Genomic DNA, 17,986 nt, shown 5'->3' with positions numbered 1-17,986 from the left:
TAGGGCTGGTATGACAGTCCCAGATCTTTCAGTGTCCTCTCTTTCCACTTCCAACAGCCATTCCTACCAGCCTGTCCATAAGAGTTCCTCATGGGCAGGTGTGGTAAGAAGCAAAACTTCCACATGAAGCCAGTCTGGGTGACCTGGACAAGCATTACGCCCATTTAGGGAAGGGTGACTCAGTTTTGGCAAGTCTCAAAAAGTGTGGGCTCAGAGGCAGAACTTTGGGCTATGGCCCAGTAGGGAAATTTGCAAGCCCTCTCTCCAAAAAGGCTAGCTATAAAGCTAGACAAATTTGACAAAAAATAACCATTTCAGTGCCACAGAAATCAAATAAAGGTAGATGGCAATCTGAGAAGTGTTTATGCTTGAAAAGCCACTGAAGTTTGGGTAAACAACATTTGCAGTTTCTGTCATTCTTCCCTGGGGCTGCATCCAGCCTCTCCCTTGCACCAACTCTGTAGGATTGATATCTTCTTTGAAATGATGTTAGAAGTGACAGTTGCTGTGGTGGGCAAGTGGGGAGGGCCAGCACTTCTACTAGTTTGATGTTATGGTCATCATTAGAAAAAGCATGTATCTTGATGAAGATGTGCACATGTACATCAGGGACCAGAGAGAGCCCAAGCTAACCACACAATCCCAGCTGACACTGAGGCTGCATTCACATGCTGAGGAAACAAAGGGGCACAGTGGAAAGGAAAAGCTGGGACCAACTTGAAAGTGACCTGATATTTCGAATGTGCTCCCTTACCCACACACAGATCCACTGACAGGACAGAAGCCCTACTAGCTCAAAAAATTTGGTACAACTGTAGTCTGATCATTAACTGCTATGTAGACACAGGAAGTCAGATTTTAAAATAAAAACAACAAAAAATAGAGACATCAGATGCTACACACCATAGGGGAGAAATTTCATGAATTTATCTCAGGCAAGCTACTAAACAAGCAAACAAAAACAGGAACAATCTTTGGGGAGTCCAGAATCTAGAGTTGCTACAACATATTATCTAAAATACCTAGTTGTCAATAAAAAATTATGAGATGTGCAAAGAAACAGGAAAGAAAGATCCATACTGAGGGAAAAAGGGGTAAATAGAAACTCAGTCTTCAGACAATGGATTTAACAATCAGCATTCAAAGTAGCTAATATAAATATGTTCAAAGAACCAAAGTAAACCATGTTTAAGGAATTATAGGAATCTATGACAAATAAATAGTGATTCTCAATAGAAAAGCAGTATAAAAAAGAAATGGAAATTCTGGATTGAGATGAGGAATTCACTAGAGCCTTTCAACAAAAGATTTGGGATGGCAGAAGAAAAAGTCAGTGAACCTGCAGATAGGTCAGTAGAAATTATCCAATCTGAAAAACAGAAAAAAGAAAAATAAATAGAGCTGCAGAGATCTGTGAGACACCATCAGGTGTCATACACATAATGGGATTCCCAAAAGGACAACTGAGAGAAAGGGACAGGAAAGTTATTTGAAGAAATAATATCCAAAACCTTCCCAAACTTGATGAAAAACAATCTGCACATCCATAAAACTCAACAACCTTCAAGTAGGATAAACACAAAGAAACCCATACATAGACACATTAGAGCCAACTTAAAAACCAAAGCCGAAAATCTTGAAAGCTGTAAGAGAGAAATGACATACAATAGGTTCATAATAGATTAACAGCTGACTTACTTCTTATTGGAAATAATAGAGTTCAGAAGGCAGTGGGATGGCATACTCAATGATCTGAATATGAAAAGAATTCTATTTCCAGCAGAACTGTTCTTCAAAAATGAAGGCATGGGCTTCCCTGGTGGCGCAGTGGTTAAGAAGCCGCCTGCCAATGCAGGGTACACGGGCTCGAGCCCCGGTCCGGGAAGCCCGTGCACCCCCAACTACTGAGCCTGTGCTCTAGAGCCCGTGAGCCACAACTACTGAAACCCGCGCGCCTAGAGCCCACGCTCTGCAACAGGGGAAGCCACCGTGATGAGACGCCCACGCACCACAACGAAGAGTAGCCCCCACTCGGGCAACTAGAGAAAGCCCGCGTAGCAGCAATGAAGACCCAAAGCAGCCAAAAATAAAATAAAATAAATGAATTTATTTAAAAAAAAAAAAAAAAAAACTCAGGCTCCAGTAGCAGGCTTGGCTGAGTTCAGCTCCCACAGCGCTACCTTCTAGCTACGTGACATTGAACCACTTGCTTAACTGCCTCAGTTCTTCCTCTTTAAGTTGGGGGAGGATAACAGCACTCATAGGACTGTGAGTATTAAGTGCGCTCATACAAGTAAGGGCTCTAGCATAAGCACATATTTAAGTGCCCAAAAGTCACTTAAGTTAGCAGAGCAAGAGAGACGCCCACACCCTCTGGCCGCCAGCCCGCCACGCTTCCCGGAAAGCAGGCAGTCACTGTAGTAACGACCCCTACTTCCGGAAGAAGTACGGCGTGCGGCGAGGGTCAATCCCAGCCGTACACATCAGCGAGCTGACTGAGGGGCTGTGGAGAGGCTAGTTGGCGGCGCCGTCAATCCCGGTCCGCCGCCTCACAGACCCGCGCGGGTGCTCTCGCAGGGCCGCTCGCTTCTGCAGCCTCGCGGAGGCCCAGAGCCAGCCCTTCAGGCCTGGACGCTGGGGTGCGGCGGTGCAGCCATGGACTTCTCCAAGTTCCTTGCCGAAGACTTCGACGTGAAGGAGTGGATCAACGCGGCCTTCAGGGCTGGCCCCAAGGAGGTGGCGGCCGGGAAGGCGGACAGCCACGCGGCCACCCTGGTGATGAAGCTGCAGCTGTTCATCCAGGAGGTGAACCACGCCGTTGAGGGTAAGCGGCCGGGCAGAGCTCCCAGACGGGCCCAGGCCCCCCGGGGTTGCACGTAGTGGGCCGTAAACGTCGGCGCCTCCCATGGAGAGCGAGCGAGCCCTGCTCCGGTTCTCCCGCAGTGCTTACCGGGATATCCAGGAGGAGGTCTCAGCCCGCTACTCCTCTCTCTCTGCAACACTTGCGGACTTGGGATCTTGGTTTTCCACCTCTGACGGTGCTGTCAAGTTTCCTTTTAAAACTTAGTGAATTTTAAGAATATTAAATAATAGCTGATCCTTACTTACATTTGGCAAAAAAACATATAGAAGGTGTATAGGAATGACAAATCTGGGAAACATTGTTTTAATGGATTTAAAAAAAATTATTTTATTGAAGTATAGTTGATTTACAATGTTGTGTTAATTTCTACTGTACAGCAAAGTGATTCAGTTTTATATATATCGGTATTTATATCTATATCTATATCTACACATTCTTTTTCATATTCTTTTCCATTATGGTTCATCACAGGATCTTGAATATGGTTCCCTGTGCTATACAGTAGGACCTTGTTGTTTATCCATCCTGTATAAAATAGTTTGCATCTGCTAATCCCAAACTCCCAATCCAACCCTCCCCACCGACCCTGTTTTAGTGGATCTTTATGTCAGTGGGAAGATGGGCTGTCCTGACGGGAGACTTTTAAGTATCGAATTCACTAACCAGAATAGTGAATTATAAAAAATAACACACCAGAACCATTTCATTAACTCCTCGACCTGGTTTTCATTCACTGTATGTTTATTCAGTGCATACTGTAGCCAGTCTCTCTGCTCGGCTCTGTGGGAAAGAGGCTCAGACTGCCCACACTGGGAGCTTATGGTCCTGTAAATAGAACTTTGTTTCGTAGATGTGTCCACTGTTTAAGAAAAGGTGGAGGTGGGGGGACGCTTTATTTCACTGCAGATTCTTTATTGTACTTTGCATCTTTTAGTAATTATTGAGCATCTGCTATGCACCTGCCAAGAAATGAGTGCTGGGGATGAAAAGTTTACCTTTCTAGAGCTTGCTGCCCTGTGGGGAACATATGTGAACTGTTTAATTACAGTGAAGGGTGGCTTTACTGAGAGTAGAACCGGAAGCTGAGAGCTGGATGAAGGAAGCAATTATCTCTTGTCTGGGAGAATCATAAAGGGCTTTACCCTGTGTTAGGCCTTGAAGGAAGACCTCACAGGGCCAAGATGGGGAGGACACTAATTATAAAATAATCACAAATATCTGAGTCCTTGGTATACATCAGGCACTGTTTTAAGTACTTTATATGCATTAACTAAGTGGTTCTCAACAGGGGTGGTGGAACTTCCCTGGTCCGCCTGGCAATGCAAGGGACACGGGTTCAATCCCTGGTCCGGGAAGATCCCACATGCCACGGAGCAACTAAGCCCGTGCACCACAACTACTGAGCCTGCGCTCTGGAGCCCGTGAGCCACAATTACTGAGCCCGCGTGCCTAGAGCCTGTGCTCTGCAACAAGAGAAGCCACCGCCTTGAGAAACCCATGCACTGCAATGAAGAGTAGCCCCCGCTCGCCAAAACTAGAGAAAGCCCGCGTGGAGCAACAAAGACCCAAAGCAGCCAAAAAAAACAAAAACAAAAAAATCCACCTTCCAGTGCACAGGGCGCAGGCTCGATCCCTGGTTGGGGAACTAAGATCCCACATGCTGCGGGGCAACTAAGCCCGCACGCTGCAACTACTGAGCTCGCGCGCCTCAATGAGAGAGCCTGTGTGCTGCAAACTACAGAGCCCACGCGCTCGGGAGCCCATGCGCCACAACTAGAGAGAGAAAATCCACACGCCACAACTAGAGGGAAGCCCGCACCGCAACAAAATATCCCACACACCTCAACGAAGAAGACCCCAGTGCTGCAACTAAGACCTGATGCAGCCAAAAAATTTTTTAAATAAGTAAATAAATAAATAATCCCTGCATGATCTGGCTCCTGCCAGCGTCTCCAACCTAAGAATAGATCTTGTTCAACATTGTATCTCCAGACCCTGGAAAACAGTTTGTGCCCAATAAATATCCACTGACTGAATAAATGAACAAATCAATCCTCCTATTAGAGTTCCTCAACAACTCCTGTTTGAGCCTCTGCAATAACTTCTCTTCACTGCAGACTTGGCACCTTGTTTCATCGTCCATAAAAATAAAGCTTTAAACCTCCGAAGGCTTCTCGCTGCCCACGGGATGAAATCCAAACCTTCAGGATGGGCAAAGCACCTTTCACAGTTTGATCCTAATCTACTTTTCTACCTTACCTCCAGCAGAAGTTCCCCCCATGAAAGTGCAATCCTTCAATAATAATAACACTAATGACTAATATAAATTGATGTTATTGATGAAGCTCTGTTTGAACTTCCCGCCTTTCTCTGGGCTGGTTAGGCCTTTTTATACCCACATGCCTCTGCATGTTCCCTCTCCCTTTAATACCAGAGAGGTAGTAAAGTATAATGGATAACAGCCTGGGTGGGATCTGGAACCAGTTACCTGGATTCAAATCCAGGCTCCCCATTCATTAGCAACATGATGCTGGGCAAGTTACTGGCCTCAGCCGCAGTTTCTACAGCTATAAAGTGGGAATAATAACTATGCCTAACTCTAAGGATTACTGTCATTTTAAAATTAGATAATCATGCCAAGGGGAGGGGAAACTATTAACAGTTTGGCCAGGACACTTCTTCATTGCTCAGGACTCTCCCAAGCACTGCAGGACATTAAGCATTGTTGGGTCATTTCCACTAAATGTCCTACCATAGCAGCAACTAGAAAATTCCTACCAACTTCCAAATATTGGGGGGATGCAGAGGTGGCATTTACCACCCCTGTTTTCTTTGTTTTTTTTTTTTTTAATTTTATAAATTTATTTATTTATTTTTGGCTGCATTGGGTCCTTGTTGCTGCGTGCAGGCTTTCTCTAGTTGTGGCGAGCAGGGGCTACTCTTCGTTGCAGCGCGTGGGCTTCTCATTGCGGTGGCTTCTCTTGTTGCGGAGCACGGGCGGTAAGCGCGGAGCATGGGCTCTAGGCGCACAGGCTTCAGTAGTTGTGGCACGCGGGCTCAATAGTTGTGGCTTGCGGGCTGTAGAGCGCAGGCTCAGTAGCTGTGGCGCACGGGCTTAGTTGCTCCGCGGCATGTGGGATCTTCCCGGACCAGGGCTCGAACCCATGTCCCCTGCATTGGCAGGCGGATTCTTAACCACTGTGCCACCAGGGAAGTCCCTCTTTGATTTGTTTGTTTTTTTTTTTTTTTTGGCCGCACTGCACAGCATGCAGGATCTTAGTTCCCCAACCAGGGATCAAACCCACGCCCCCTGCAGTGGAAGCACAGATTCTTTTTTTTTAAATTAAAAAAAAATTTTTTTTTTTTGGAATGCGGGGATTTTTTTCAATTTTTTTTTAGTTCTTTTATTTATTTTTAATTAATTTTATTTATTTTGGCTATGTTCGGTCTTCGTTGCTGTGCGTGGGCTTTCTCTAGTTGTGGCGTGTGGGGGCTACTCTTCGTTGTGGTGCGCAGGCTTCTCGTTGTGGTGGCTTCTCTTGTTGCGGAGCACGGGCTCTAGGCGTGTGAGCTTCCGTAGTTGTGGCACACGGGCTCAGTAGTTGTGGCTTGCAGGCTCAGTAGATGTGGTGCACGGCCTTAGTTGCTCCGCGGCATGTGGGATCTTCCCGGACCAGGGCTTGAACCCGTGTTCCTTGCGTCGATAGGCAGATTCTTAACCACTGCGCCACCAAGGAAGTCCCCATGCAGGGATTTTAATGTCACATTAAAGAGTTTTGATTTGGTTTAAAATTAGTGTAATGGGAAGGTACTGGAGGATTTTTAAGCAGGGGAATGAGATGGTTTGATTTATGTCCCCATTCAGGAGACTATGGCTGTAGTCCGGAAGAGAGGTGTCAGTGGCTTCGTCTGAGGTTATAGCATTAGAGATGGTGAGAAATGGGTAGCTTTAAGGTATTTTTTAGGAGGAAGAAAGGGGAGAACTTGCTGATGGATTGGAATGAGGGATGAAAGGGGAAGAAAATCAAGAATGATGGTAGATTCTTGAACTGAGCAACTGGTTGGAGGTGCCAAGTGTTCAGCAATGTTGAGAGAATTTGTAGTAAACATTCATAACCCACTACCTAGATTCTACAATGATCAGTGTGCTATTCTCGCTTTATCACAATTCTGTCCATCCCTCTCTCCATCCATTCGTCCATCTTATTTTTGATTTTGAAATAAATCATTATTTCATAGTAAGTTACAGACATCAGTACACTTCACTCCTAGGCATTTCAGTTGGAACCCTAAAAATTATAGAGTTCAATACTTGTTTACGGCTCTTTTTTTTACTAGATAAAATTTACATAAGGTGAAATGGAGGGACCTTATCTGATAAGTTTGGGTTTTGACAGATGTATACGCTAGTGTAGCTCAACCCCCCATCAAGATGTAGAATGTTACCATCACTTCGGGGGGAGCCCCAGGCCCCTTTCACAGGGAGATTTGGCCCTTACCCTCCCAGAGGCAACCACTGGAGGTGAGACTCTGTTTGTTTTGATTTTTTTTGGCCACACTGCAAGGCTCGTGGTGTCTTAGTTCCCCAACTGGGGATCGAACCCAAGCCCTCTGCAGTGGAAGTGCGGAGTTCTAACCACTGGACCGCCAGGGAATTCCCAGGAGGTGATAGTTTTAAAATGGATACTAGAAAGAATTAAATTTGTGTGTGGGCGTGCTGTGGAGAGGGAAGAAGAGGTTCAGCCAGACATGAAGAGTGACTCTGAGGTTCCACAGGCAGGGGGCCAGGCTGGGACCATGACAGTGCTGTAAAAATCAGTGCTGTAGAAATCACTGTTCCCTGGTGGCACAGTGGTTAAGAATTCGCCTGCCAATGCAGGGGACAGGGGTTCAAGCCCTGGTCCGGGAAGATCCCACATGCCACGGAGCAACTAAGCCCGTGCGCCACAACTACTGAAACCCGTGCACCTAGAGCCTGTGCTCCACAACAAGAGAAGCCACTGCGATGAGAAACCCGCGCACTGCAACGAAGAGTAGCCCCAGCTCACCGCAACTAGAGAAAGCCCGCGTGCAGCAACAAAGACCCAACTCAGCCAAAAATAAAATAAAATTAAAAAAAAAAATCAGTGAAGTCTCTGTGCCTCGAAGAACTCTTTGTTCTGCCTTTGTTTTCTTAAAACTTTACTTAAGGTCAGTGCTGGAGACAGATTGTTATTTTATGGCAGAGCTGAATGAACAGGTTCCTGAAGCACGTCTTCAAGATGTTAAGGTTCCGTTCAATGCACTGGTGGAGCAGAAGGCTCTGGACTTCTTTGGTTGATTCCCCAGCGAATTGCTATTTAAAGGGCTAAAGGGTTATGCTGTTAACCCTCCTGTTTCCAGATAACACATCATGGTCTGCAAGAATTTTCAGATTTTATTCTACACTTGGGATGCCTGTTAAAAAAATGCAGGTTCCTTGATCTTGATCTTCTACCAGGATTCCTAAATAAGAATCTCTGGCAGGTGGCCTGGGGACTTGCATTTTAACTGCATTCCAGCTGATGCTGTTGGTCTGTGGACTACATTTTGAAAAGACTGTGGAAAGCAGACATTGGGTCCAGACACACGTTGGTTTCAGTTCTGAAATCTTGGGCAAGTTACTTAACCTCTTCTGAGACTTAGTTTTCTCATCTGTAAGAGGTGGCTGCTAATGATTGCCATGGACATTAGGTGATATAATGTATATAAAGCACCTGGTGCAGAGCTGGCATTTACCACTGTCACATTCCTCCATTCTCCTTCCTTGAAAAGGGAGTTGCTTGGGAGTTCCCTGGCGGTCCAGAGGTTAGGACTCGGTGCTTTCACTGCCAGGGTCCAGGCTCAATCCCTGGTTGGGGACCTAAGATCCCACAAGCCACGTGGTGTGGCCAAAAAAAAAACCCAAAAAACCAAGGAGTTGTAGTAAGAAGACAGCTGATGTTGGGTCAGGTTGACAATTTATTCACAGGGTCCTCACCATCATTCTGGGGAAGATAGGGACCCGGCATAGGCCAGCTCTGCGCCTCTCCCCTACCACAACTTTCCACAGGCTCAGAAAACTGCGTGGTTCGTAGTGCCTTAGGGAAGATTTGCTTCCTGCCGTCTGATTTGTTCATATTGTTCACTGGTGAGTGATCTGACTTCCACCTTTGGTTCTTGGGTTCTTGCTGCAGAAACAAGTCACCAGGCCCTTCAGAACATGCCCAAAGTGCTCCGTGATGTAGAAGCCCTTAAACAGGAGGCATCTTTTCTGAAAGAACAAATGATTCTTGTCAAGGAGGACATTAAAAAATTTGAACAGGACACATCTCAGTCGATGCAGGTATTTTGGCTCCTATCCTAAGTGTTGACTCTTGTTTTTGGAAGATGTTCACTTTCCTAGTGGGAGGTCAACCTTTACTCAAAATTCTGCCAAGCACTCAGACTACTCTTTTGTTTGGTTCTTTCAGCTTATTCATCTCTCTTTAGCACCGCTGAACAATTTAGCCATGTAAGCGGTGTTGTACGGGGTACAGAGGCTCCCTAAAGGCAGGAGCATGCCACGATACTTAGGTTTCGAGTCGCTGATGGAAGGTAGAGGAAATGGAACTGCCACTTCTTTAGTGTTCAACCCCTCATTTCTCTTCTAGGTATTGGTAGAAATCGACCAGGTGAAGTCCCGAATGCAGCTTGCCGCAGAATCTCTTCAAGAAGCCGACAAATGGAGCACACTGAGTGCTGATATCGAGGAGACATTTAAGACTCAAGTAGGTTTCTTGTTTAGGGGATGTTGTGACATCTCTTTAAGCAGGAACTTGAGGTTTGGAGAAACAAATGAGCTAGCTTTGCCACTCACAATCAGAAGGGCTAGTAAATAGCCAGGTGTGGGAATATTCAGGCATAGGTTGGGGGCGATCTGAGACTGCTCTGAGATTTTCCACCTTCTTTAGTTTGTATCATCTGCTTGACAAGCGTTATAGTCACAAAAGTGAGTTCAGGAAAAGCTTAAAAAGACAGAGAAAATGGAGTAAATGGGAGTGTGGAACTTGGGCAGGGGTGCCCTACACACCACGGGACCTCAGTAAGTTACTTTACCCTCCTTGGATAGCAAAGTGTGGAAAATAGTGATATTTTGGATACCTGGTTATAAGGATGAAGTAAGATGATATCTTATAAAAAACTTTTTTTCAATTGGAAAGCAAAATGAATTATTTATCATCTCTTTTGCTATTTAAAAAAAAAACTTGAAAAAGTTTTTTAAAAGTTCTAAATGCACATGGGAAGAACTGAGTAAACAGGAATAAACAGTGAAAAATAAGTCTTTCTCATAGTTCTGACCCTCCCAATTCCCTAATTTCCCTTCTAAATACAAACCCTGTTGTCAGCTCTGTGCCTGTTCTTCCAGATAAACGCACACACATATATGTTCCTTGCCCTGTTTTTCCCCCACAAATGGTAGTGCATTGTGAATACTGCTTCACACGTTTTTTTTTCAGTTAACAATCTATTATTCTGTCAGTTATTGTTACCTTTTTAAAAAAAATTTTATTTATTATTTTTGGCTGCGTTGGGTCTTCATTGCTGTGCTCGGGCTTTCTCTAGTTGTGGCGAGCGGGGGCTACTCTTCGTTGTGGTGTGTGGGCTTCTCATTGTGGTGGCTTCTCTTGTTGGGGAACACGGGCTCTAGGCACGTGGGCTTCAGTAGTTGTGGTGCTCGGGCTCAGTAGTTGTGGCTCGCGGACTCTAGAGCGCAGGCTCAGTAGTTGTGGCGCACGGGCTTAGTTGCTCTGCGGCTTGTGGGATCTTCCTGGACCAGGGCTTGAACCCGTGTCCCCTGCATTGGCATGCAGACAGGGAAGCCCTGTCCGTTCTTGATTGAAGTAGCAGGGGTGTTTTAACATAAATATCCTCTATTCTGGCCTTTTTATAGGACATAGCTGTAATTTCTGCCAAGCTCACAGGTATGCAGAATAGCCTAATGATGCTTGTTGATACACCAGACTACTCAGAAAAATGTGTGCACTTGGAGGCGTTGAAGAACAGGCTGGAGGCCTTGGCCAGCCCCCAGATCGTAGCAGCATTCACATCTCAGTCTGTAGGTGAGTGCTGGCCATTTATCGTCTCTCTGTACACCTCTTCACGAAGGTAAGGCTTTCCGAATCTTCAATCTTTAGAATGTCTTAATGGTGACTAAATTATGTAGATTGGGGCTTCCCTGGTGGCACAGTGGTTGAGAGTCCGCCTGCCGATGCAGGGGACACGGGTTCGTGCCCTGGTCCGGGAAGATCCCACATGCCGGGAAGATCCCACATGCCGCGGAGCGGCTGGGCCCGTGAGCCATGGCCGCTGAGCCTGCGCGTCCGGAGCCTGTGCTCCGCAACGGGATAGGCCACGACAGTGAGAGGCCCGCGTACCGCAAAAATAAATAATGTAGATTGGAAGTCAGTCTGTAGCTTTATGGTGGTTGCCTTTCCTTCAACATTTTATATGAACTTTTTCAAAATACAGAAAAGTTGAAATAACCATCAGTGAACACACCATCTAGATCCTAGTGTTAGCATTTGCCACATTTGCTTTATCACATATCTACCCACCTATTCACCTCTTTATCCATCCACCTTATTTTTTTTAATGCATTTCAAAGTAAGTTGCAGACATCAGTATACTTCACTCCTAAACACTTTAGCATTCATATCAATAACTAGAGTTCAGTGTTGGTTTATGATTTTCTTTTTTTGAGGTAAAGTTTACATTTAGAAAAATGTACAAATCTTAAGTGTACCGTGTGATGAGTTTAGATGCTGATCAAGTCCATTATGATGCTGTGTTATTTTCCAGTGATTTTTTTCAACCAATAAGTTTATCTAACTCCCTTTCCATTTCATCCACAAAACTATTGGTTAAACAAGAAGCAGCAGCAGTAAAGCTGCTTTCTTACCTTCACAGCTATTTACATTGGCAGAATGTAGTCTGTATCCACTGCCCTGCTTCCTGCACTCTTGTTCATATATCACACAAGCCCCTCTCCTCTGGGGTTAATGTTCTCCTGAACCTGTTCTGTTGAAGGTCTCCAACAGCTGTATCATCACCAAACCCCGAGGCCTAATATCACTTTATTACTTTTCTGTTTCTTTTTTTTTTTAATTTTTATTTTATTTATTTATTTTGGGCTGTGTTGGGTCTTCGTTGCTGCACATGGGCTTTCTCTAGTGGTGGTGAGCGGGGCCCGCTCTTCGTTGTGGTGCACGGGCTTCTCATTGCAGTGGCTTCTCTTGTTGCGGAGCATGGGCTCTAGGTGCACGAGCTTCAGTAGTTGTGGCATGCGGGCTTCAGTAGTTGTGGCTCGTGGTCTCATAGAGCACAGGCTCAGTAGTTGTGGCGCACGGGCTTAGTTGCTCCGCAGCATGTGGGATCTTCCCAGACCAGGGATCTAACCTGTGTCCCCTGCATTGGCAGGTGGATTCTTCTCCACTGCACCACCAGGGAAGCCCTACTTTTCTGTTTCTCATTGTCAACAACAGTTAACAATGTTTTTTACTCCCTCCTGTTCTGAGAATGCTTTCTTCCCTTGGCTTCTGAGATGGAGCATCAGTTTTGTTTATATAATGGTACATTTCCAGTGGTGAAATTAAATCATAAGAAGTTCTGATATCTTTGTTTTTCTAGTTTGTTTAAAATTTATTTTTTTATTGAGGTAACATTGATTTATAACATTATGTAAGTTTCATGTGTACAGCATTATATTTCTACTTCTGTATACGCTACAGCATGCTCACCACCAAAAATTTAGTTTCCATCCATCACCATACAGCTGATCCCCTTTACCAATTTCGCCCTCCTGGTGCCCCATCCCCTCTGGTAACCACTGCTCTCTTCTCTGTATCTAAGTGTTTGTTTTTATTTGGTTTGGTTTTTTCATTTATTTTGTTTGTTTTTTATATTCCACATTTGAGTGAAATCATACGTTATTTGTCTTTGTCCATCTGACTTATTTCACTAAGCATAATACTCTCAAGGTCTATGGTTGTCGCAAATGGTAAGATTTTATCTTTTTATTTTATGGCTGAGTAGTTTTCCACTATATATATCGCATCTCCTTTATCCAGTCACCTGTTGATGGGCACTTAAGTTGGTTACATATCTTGGCTATTGTAAATAATGCAGCAGTGAGAAGTGCTGATATCTTAAGAGTTCTGATTGGTGTTTTATTTTGTTTTAGGATGGGTGAGCCTAGGTTTTAATAATTAAGAAAAGTCTATAGCTAGATAATTATATATGAATATGCAGACATGTGCACATGTAAATTCTTATCATACGTAAAAACGTTATAAAATTTCAGTATGCTGAGTTTGACCATGTAATTTATTATTAAACTAGGACACTTTTGAGAGGAAAAGGGAGTGCTTTCAATAGTGCAGCTGGGGCAACAGGTGTAAACCAAGACTGTCCTGGGCCACCTGGGACATAGAGTCACCCCTGTACCCATACAGTATAGAACCCTTGGAGAATGACCCTCTGGATAGTTGAGTTTTCAGTGTGGGTGAGAGCAGCTGAACCTCCTCATTCTGAGCAGTAACACTATCTTCCCTCCAAAGATGGTTTCTTTCCACTCCAGTTCTCTCGATAGTCAAGGCCTGCAAAGGTTTGGCCTCCCTTGCCCTGGTGGTGAAGTCACACCAAAGTGGGGCTCTCTTGGAACTCAGCCCTGGAGAGTTGTGTATGTCTGTTCCCAGGAGCGAGTCATCTCTTTTGTAATCCCTGTGCTGTTCAGTAACTCCAAAGACAGAAACAAGTCTCAGTCAGTACTTGATACTATCCCGTTAGGTAATTCTAAAAAGGTAAATATTGTCAAATTTTATTAAATGGCCTTTTAGCATCTTTCAAGATCGAATGTGTTGTTTTTATTTCCTCTGACCTACCAATATGGCAAATCATATTAATAGCATTCCTAATTTTACATCATTCTTACAATTCAAGAACAAGCCCTACTTGTTCACCGTGTGTGTGTGTGTGTGTGTGTGTGAATATACTACTAGATATTTGCTGGTATTTTATTTAATTTTTGGCCATGCTGCGAGGCTTTGTGGGATCTTAGTTCCCTGACCAGGGATCGAACCTGGGCCCAAAGAAGTGAAAGCACAGTCCATAACCACTGGACCACCAGGGAATTCCCCTGAAATTTTACTTAAAATTTTTAAATTGAGGTCCTGTAAGTGAATATCTCTGTTAGGTTTTAGTATCATGATTGTGTTGGCTTCACAAAAACAACTGGAACCGTTTCATTCTTTCTTACTATTAGGATTTAAATAGCATTTTTATCAAATATTGCCATGGCCCCATTGAAGGCTTTCTGTCTGCAGTTCACCTTGGGTATAAGTATGAGGACCTCTGCCTTCTTTTTTGTTTGTATTTGCTTTACTGTGTCTTTGCCTATTTTGTCTTAACCCTCAAACTTCCTGAGATGTTTTATTTTAGACTTGTCTGTTGGAGATGGCACATAGTTGAATTGTATTTTTTGATTTAATCCTGATATTTCTTTTTTAATCAGTGACTTTATCCCATTTAGGTTTTTCTTTTTGACAGAAATTTCCAGTCTTACATGTTTCTATTTTTATATTTTCTTCTTTATGTTTCTTTTGATCTCAATATTTTGCTGTTTTCTTTGTGTTTTTTTCTCATGGATAACTTGAAAGATACATAACTTGTTTTTAGTTTTACTAGTGATTTATGACTTCAAATAATAAACTAAATTTTCTTCTCAGTTTATCAACATTGTAAATGAAACAATATATGATTCCCTCAGTTAGTGCATTTACACTCCCCTCCCTTTCTCCCACCCTTCACCCTCCCCCTGCCCTATTCTAGAATATTGCATAGTCTAGAATTTCTCTTCATGGCATACCATCAAATTAATAATCTTTTTATCATGTAGCTTTCTCTCTGAAATGTAAACATTATAAAATTTTTGTGTTTTATAATATTTTGTATTTATATAACTGTTTTATAACCAAAAATTGCCATGGTTTTCTGTGCTTAATATCATGTTTTTAAGTGGATTCAGTCTCATTTCCAGACTTTTCATCCCACATTTTCCCCATTTGTTAATTCTTTTTTTTTTTTTTTTTTTTTTGGCCACACCGCGTGGCCTGCGGAATCCTAGTTCCCTGACCAGGAGTGGAACACAGGCCCTCGGCAGTGAGAGCGTGGAGTCCTAACCACTGGACCACCAGGGAATTCCCTGTTAATTCTTTATTTTGAGGCTTCTCTTCATTAGCAGGATTCTGTTTTTAAGTAGACTTTTTTTCCCCTCAGGAAGGGCATGGGGATCATATGTATATCCTTGGTATTTAAGTAAAGAATGTGTTTTTATTGCTTTTCCATGTAGAAAAGAATGACTGCTTTTGGAATTCTTGGTTCATACTATTTTTCCTTCTGAAATCTAGAGACGTTGCTTCTTGTCTTCTGCCAACTATATTCTGATGTTCAGTATGAGAGTGGCCTGCCTAGTTTTTTCTTTGTACGTAGTATTTTCCTTGAATAGTTAAAATAGGGTGGGCAAACATTGTCTGTAAAGGGCCAGATAATAAATTTTGGGGCTTTGTGGGGCATATGGTCTGTAGCACAAATACTTAATTCTGCAGTCGTGGCACGAAAACTCATATGTAAATGAATGAGCTTCACTGTGTTCCAATAACATTTTATTTACAAAAACAGTTGGTAACTTGGCTCATAGTTTGCTGACTTCTGAGATTCTTTTACCCTGTAGTTTAGTTACTTTACTAGGTTATTTTTCAGTTTCGAAAATTTTTAATGTTTTCTGGAACATAGTATCTTATTTGCTGATCATATTTTTCTTCATTTCTAGAAAATTTCTTTCTTAAAAGACTTTTTCTTCTATTTCATTTATTTTCTTTTTCATTTTTGAGAACATCAACTGTCTGTTCATTAGCTCTTCCTTTCCCCCTTCAACGTATAATATGTTCACGCTGGTCTATTTTGGCTCTTTGCCAACAATCTCCTCTCCTCCATAGTCTTATTTTTCAAGTCTGTCTTGCATTTGATCAATAGCATTTTCTAAAGTATGTGTTCTGCTCTTTGTTCTTCTAATTAATTTTTAATTCATCATATCATTATTTATTTCCTCATTTTTTTTTCTTAGCTCTGCCAGCCTCCCTTTATATCTCATTGTGATACCTTAGATCCTATTGAAGAAAGCGTATACCTTGTGTAATTTCCTTGAGAATGTGAAGCAGTTGTAGTGCAAAATTTTCTCCTCTTCCCTAAGGTAAATCTTTTGAAGTGCTCTCTCTTTTAAGAAAAGTTTTTTTAAAATTTCAGTTTTGTTATTTATTATTTATTTTTAATTAGTTAATTAAATTTATTTTTTGGGCTGTGTCTCGTCTTTTTTAAAAAATTTTATTTATTTATTTATTTTATGTATCTATTTTGGCTGCGTTGAGTCTTTGTTGCTGTGCTTGGGCTTTCTCTAATTGCGGTGAGTTCGTTGGGGGTGTGCAGGCTTCTCATTGCAGTGGCTTCTCTTGTTGCGGAGCACAGGCTCTAGGCACGCAGGCTCAGTAGTTGTGGCGCACGGGCATAGTTGCTCTGCGGCTTGTGGGATCTTCCCGGACCAGGGCTTGAACCTCTGTCCCCTGCAATGGCAGGCAGATTCTTAACCACTGCGCCACAAGGGAAGCCCTGTGTCTGGTCTTAGTTGCAGCACACAGGGTCTTCGTTGTGGCACGGGCTCTTCATTGTGGCATGAGGGCATCTCTCTAGTTGTGACGTGAGGGCTTCTGTCTAGTTGTGGCGCACGGGCTTAGTTGCCCAGCAGCACTTGGGATCTTAGTTCCCCAACCAGGGATCGAACCTGCGTCCCCTGCAGTGGAAGGCAGATTCTTTACCACTGGACCACCAGGGAAGTCCCTAAATTTCAGATTTAAATCCAAGGTCATGAGGCTTTTCCCTTGTTTTTTTTTCCTAAGAGTTTTATAGTTTTAGCTCTTACATTTAGGTTGTTGAGCCATTATAAGTTAATTTTTGTATATGGTACAAGGTAAGGGTCCAACTTCTTTCTTTGGCATGTGGACATCCAGTTTTCTGAGCAACATTTTTTTTCCTGAGCACATTTGTTAAAAGGACTGTTCTTTCCCCATTGAATGGTCTTGACCTCCTTGTTGAAAATTATTTGACCATGTATGTGAAGGTTATTTCTGGACCCTTTATTCTGTTCCATTAGGCTGTATATATGTCTGTCCTTATGCCAGTACCACATAGTTTTGATTATTGTTGCTTTGTAGTAACTTGAAATCATGGATTGTGAATCAACCAATGTTGTCCTTCTTTTTCAAGATTGTTTTGGCTATTTGGGGGTCCCTTGAAATTCCATATGAATTTTAGAATGGGTTTTTCTGTTTCTCCAGAGAACACAATTGAACACCATTTTGGAAGGGATTACATTGAATCTGTAGATGGCTTTGATAGTATTATCATCTTAACAATATTAAATCTTCTAATTCATGGACATAGCATGTCTTTTTATTTATTTGTGTCTTTTAAAATTTCAGCAGCGTTTTGTCACTTTCAGTGTAAAAGTCTTTTAGCTCCTTGATTATATTTATTTCTAACTATTTTATTCTTTGATGCTATTATAAATGGAATTGTTTTCTTAATTTTTTTTTTAGATTGTTCATTGTTACTGTATAGAAATGCAAGTGAGTTTTGGTGTGTTGATTTTGTATCCTGCTGCATTAACTTATTAGTTCTAACAGGTTTTTTTTTGGTGGAATCTTTAGGGCTTTCTATAAATAAGATCATACCATCTGCAAACAAAGATATTTTTCCTTCTTCCTTTCCTGTTTGAATGCTTTTTACTTCTTTTTCTTGCATAATTATTCTGGCTAGAACTTCCAGTACTAAGTTGAATAGAAATTGCAAAAGTGGGCATCCTTGTCTCGTTCCTGATCTCAGAGGAAAAGTTTGAAATGGTCTTTCACCATTGAGTATTATGTTAGCTGGGGGCTTTTCATATATGGCCTTTATTTTGTTGAGGTTTTTTGCTTCTATTCCTAGTTTTTTGAGTGTTTTTGTCATGAAAAAGTATTGAATTTTAACAGATGCCTT

The 17,986-nt window shown here is 42.6% G+C and overlaps 1 protein-coding gene across 6 annotated transcripts in view; it reads left to right on the top strand.

Annotated features, from left to right (window-relative positions):
* The first annotated feature begins 2,190 nt into the window (after positions 1-2,190).
* Positions 2,191-17,986, top strand: part of COG7 (component of oligomeric golgi complex 7) — an 86,667-nt gene continuing 70,871 nt past the window's right edge. The window contains exons 1-4 of one of the 6 annotated variants that reach the window (XM_032604131.1): positions 2,191-2,824; positions 9,058-9,206; positions 9,514-9,630; positions 10,794-10,962. In XM_032604131.1, the coding sequence (XP_032460022.1) occupies positions 2,656-2,824; positions 9,058-9,206; positions 9,514-9,630; positions 10,794-10,962 (604 nt within the window). In that variant the 5' untranslated portion in view covers positions 2,191-2,655. The remainder of the gene's footprint in view (positions 2,825-9,057; positions 9,207-9,513; positions 9,631-10,793; positions 10,963-17,986) is intronic. The other 5 variants (XM_032604130.1, XM_032604132.1, XM_032604129.1 and 2 more) reach the window with 5 other exon arrangements.

Source organism: Phocoena sinus, chromosome 15 (assembly GCF_008692025.1).
Source record: "Phocoena sinus isolate mPhoSin1 chromosome 15, mPhoSin1.pri, whole genome shotgun sequence".
Classification (NCBI taxonomy): domain Eukaryota; kingdom Metazoa; phylum Chordata; class Mammalia; order Artiodactyla; family Phocoenidae; genus Phocoena; species Phocoena sinus.
The sequence above is the reverse complement of the archived record's forward strand: the minus strand, read 5'-3'. Positions and strand labels throughout refer to the sequence as shown.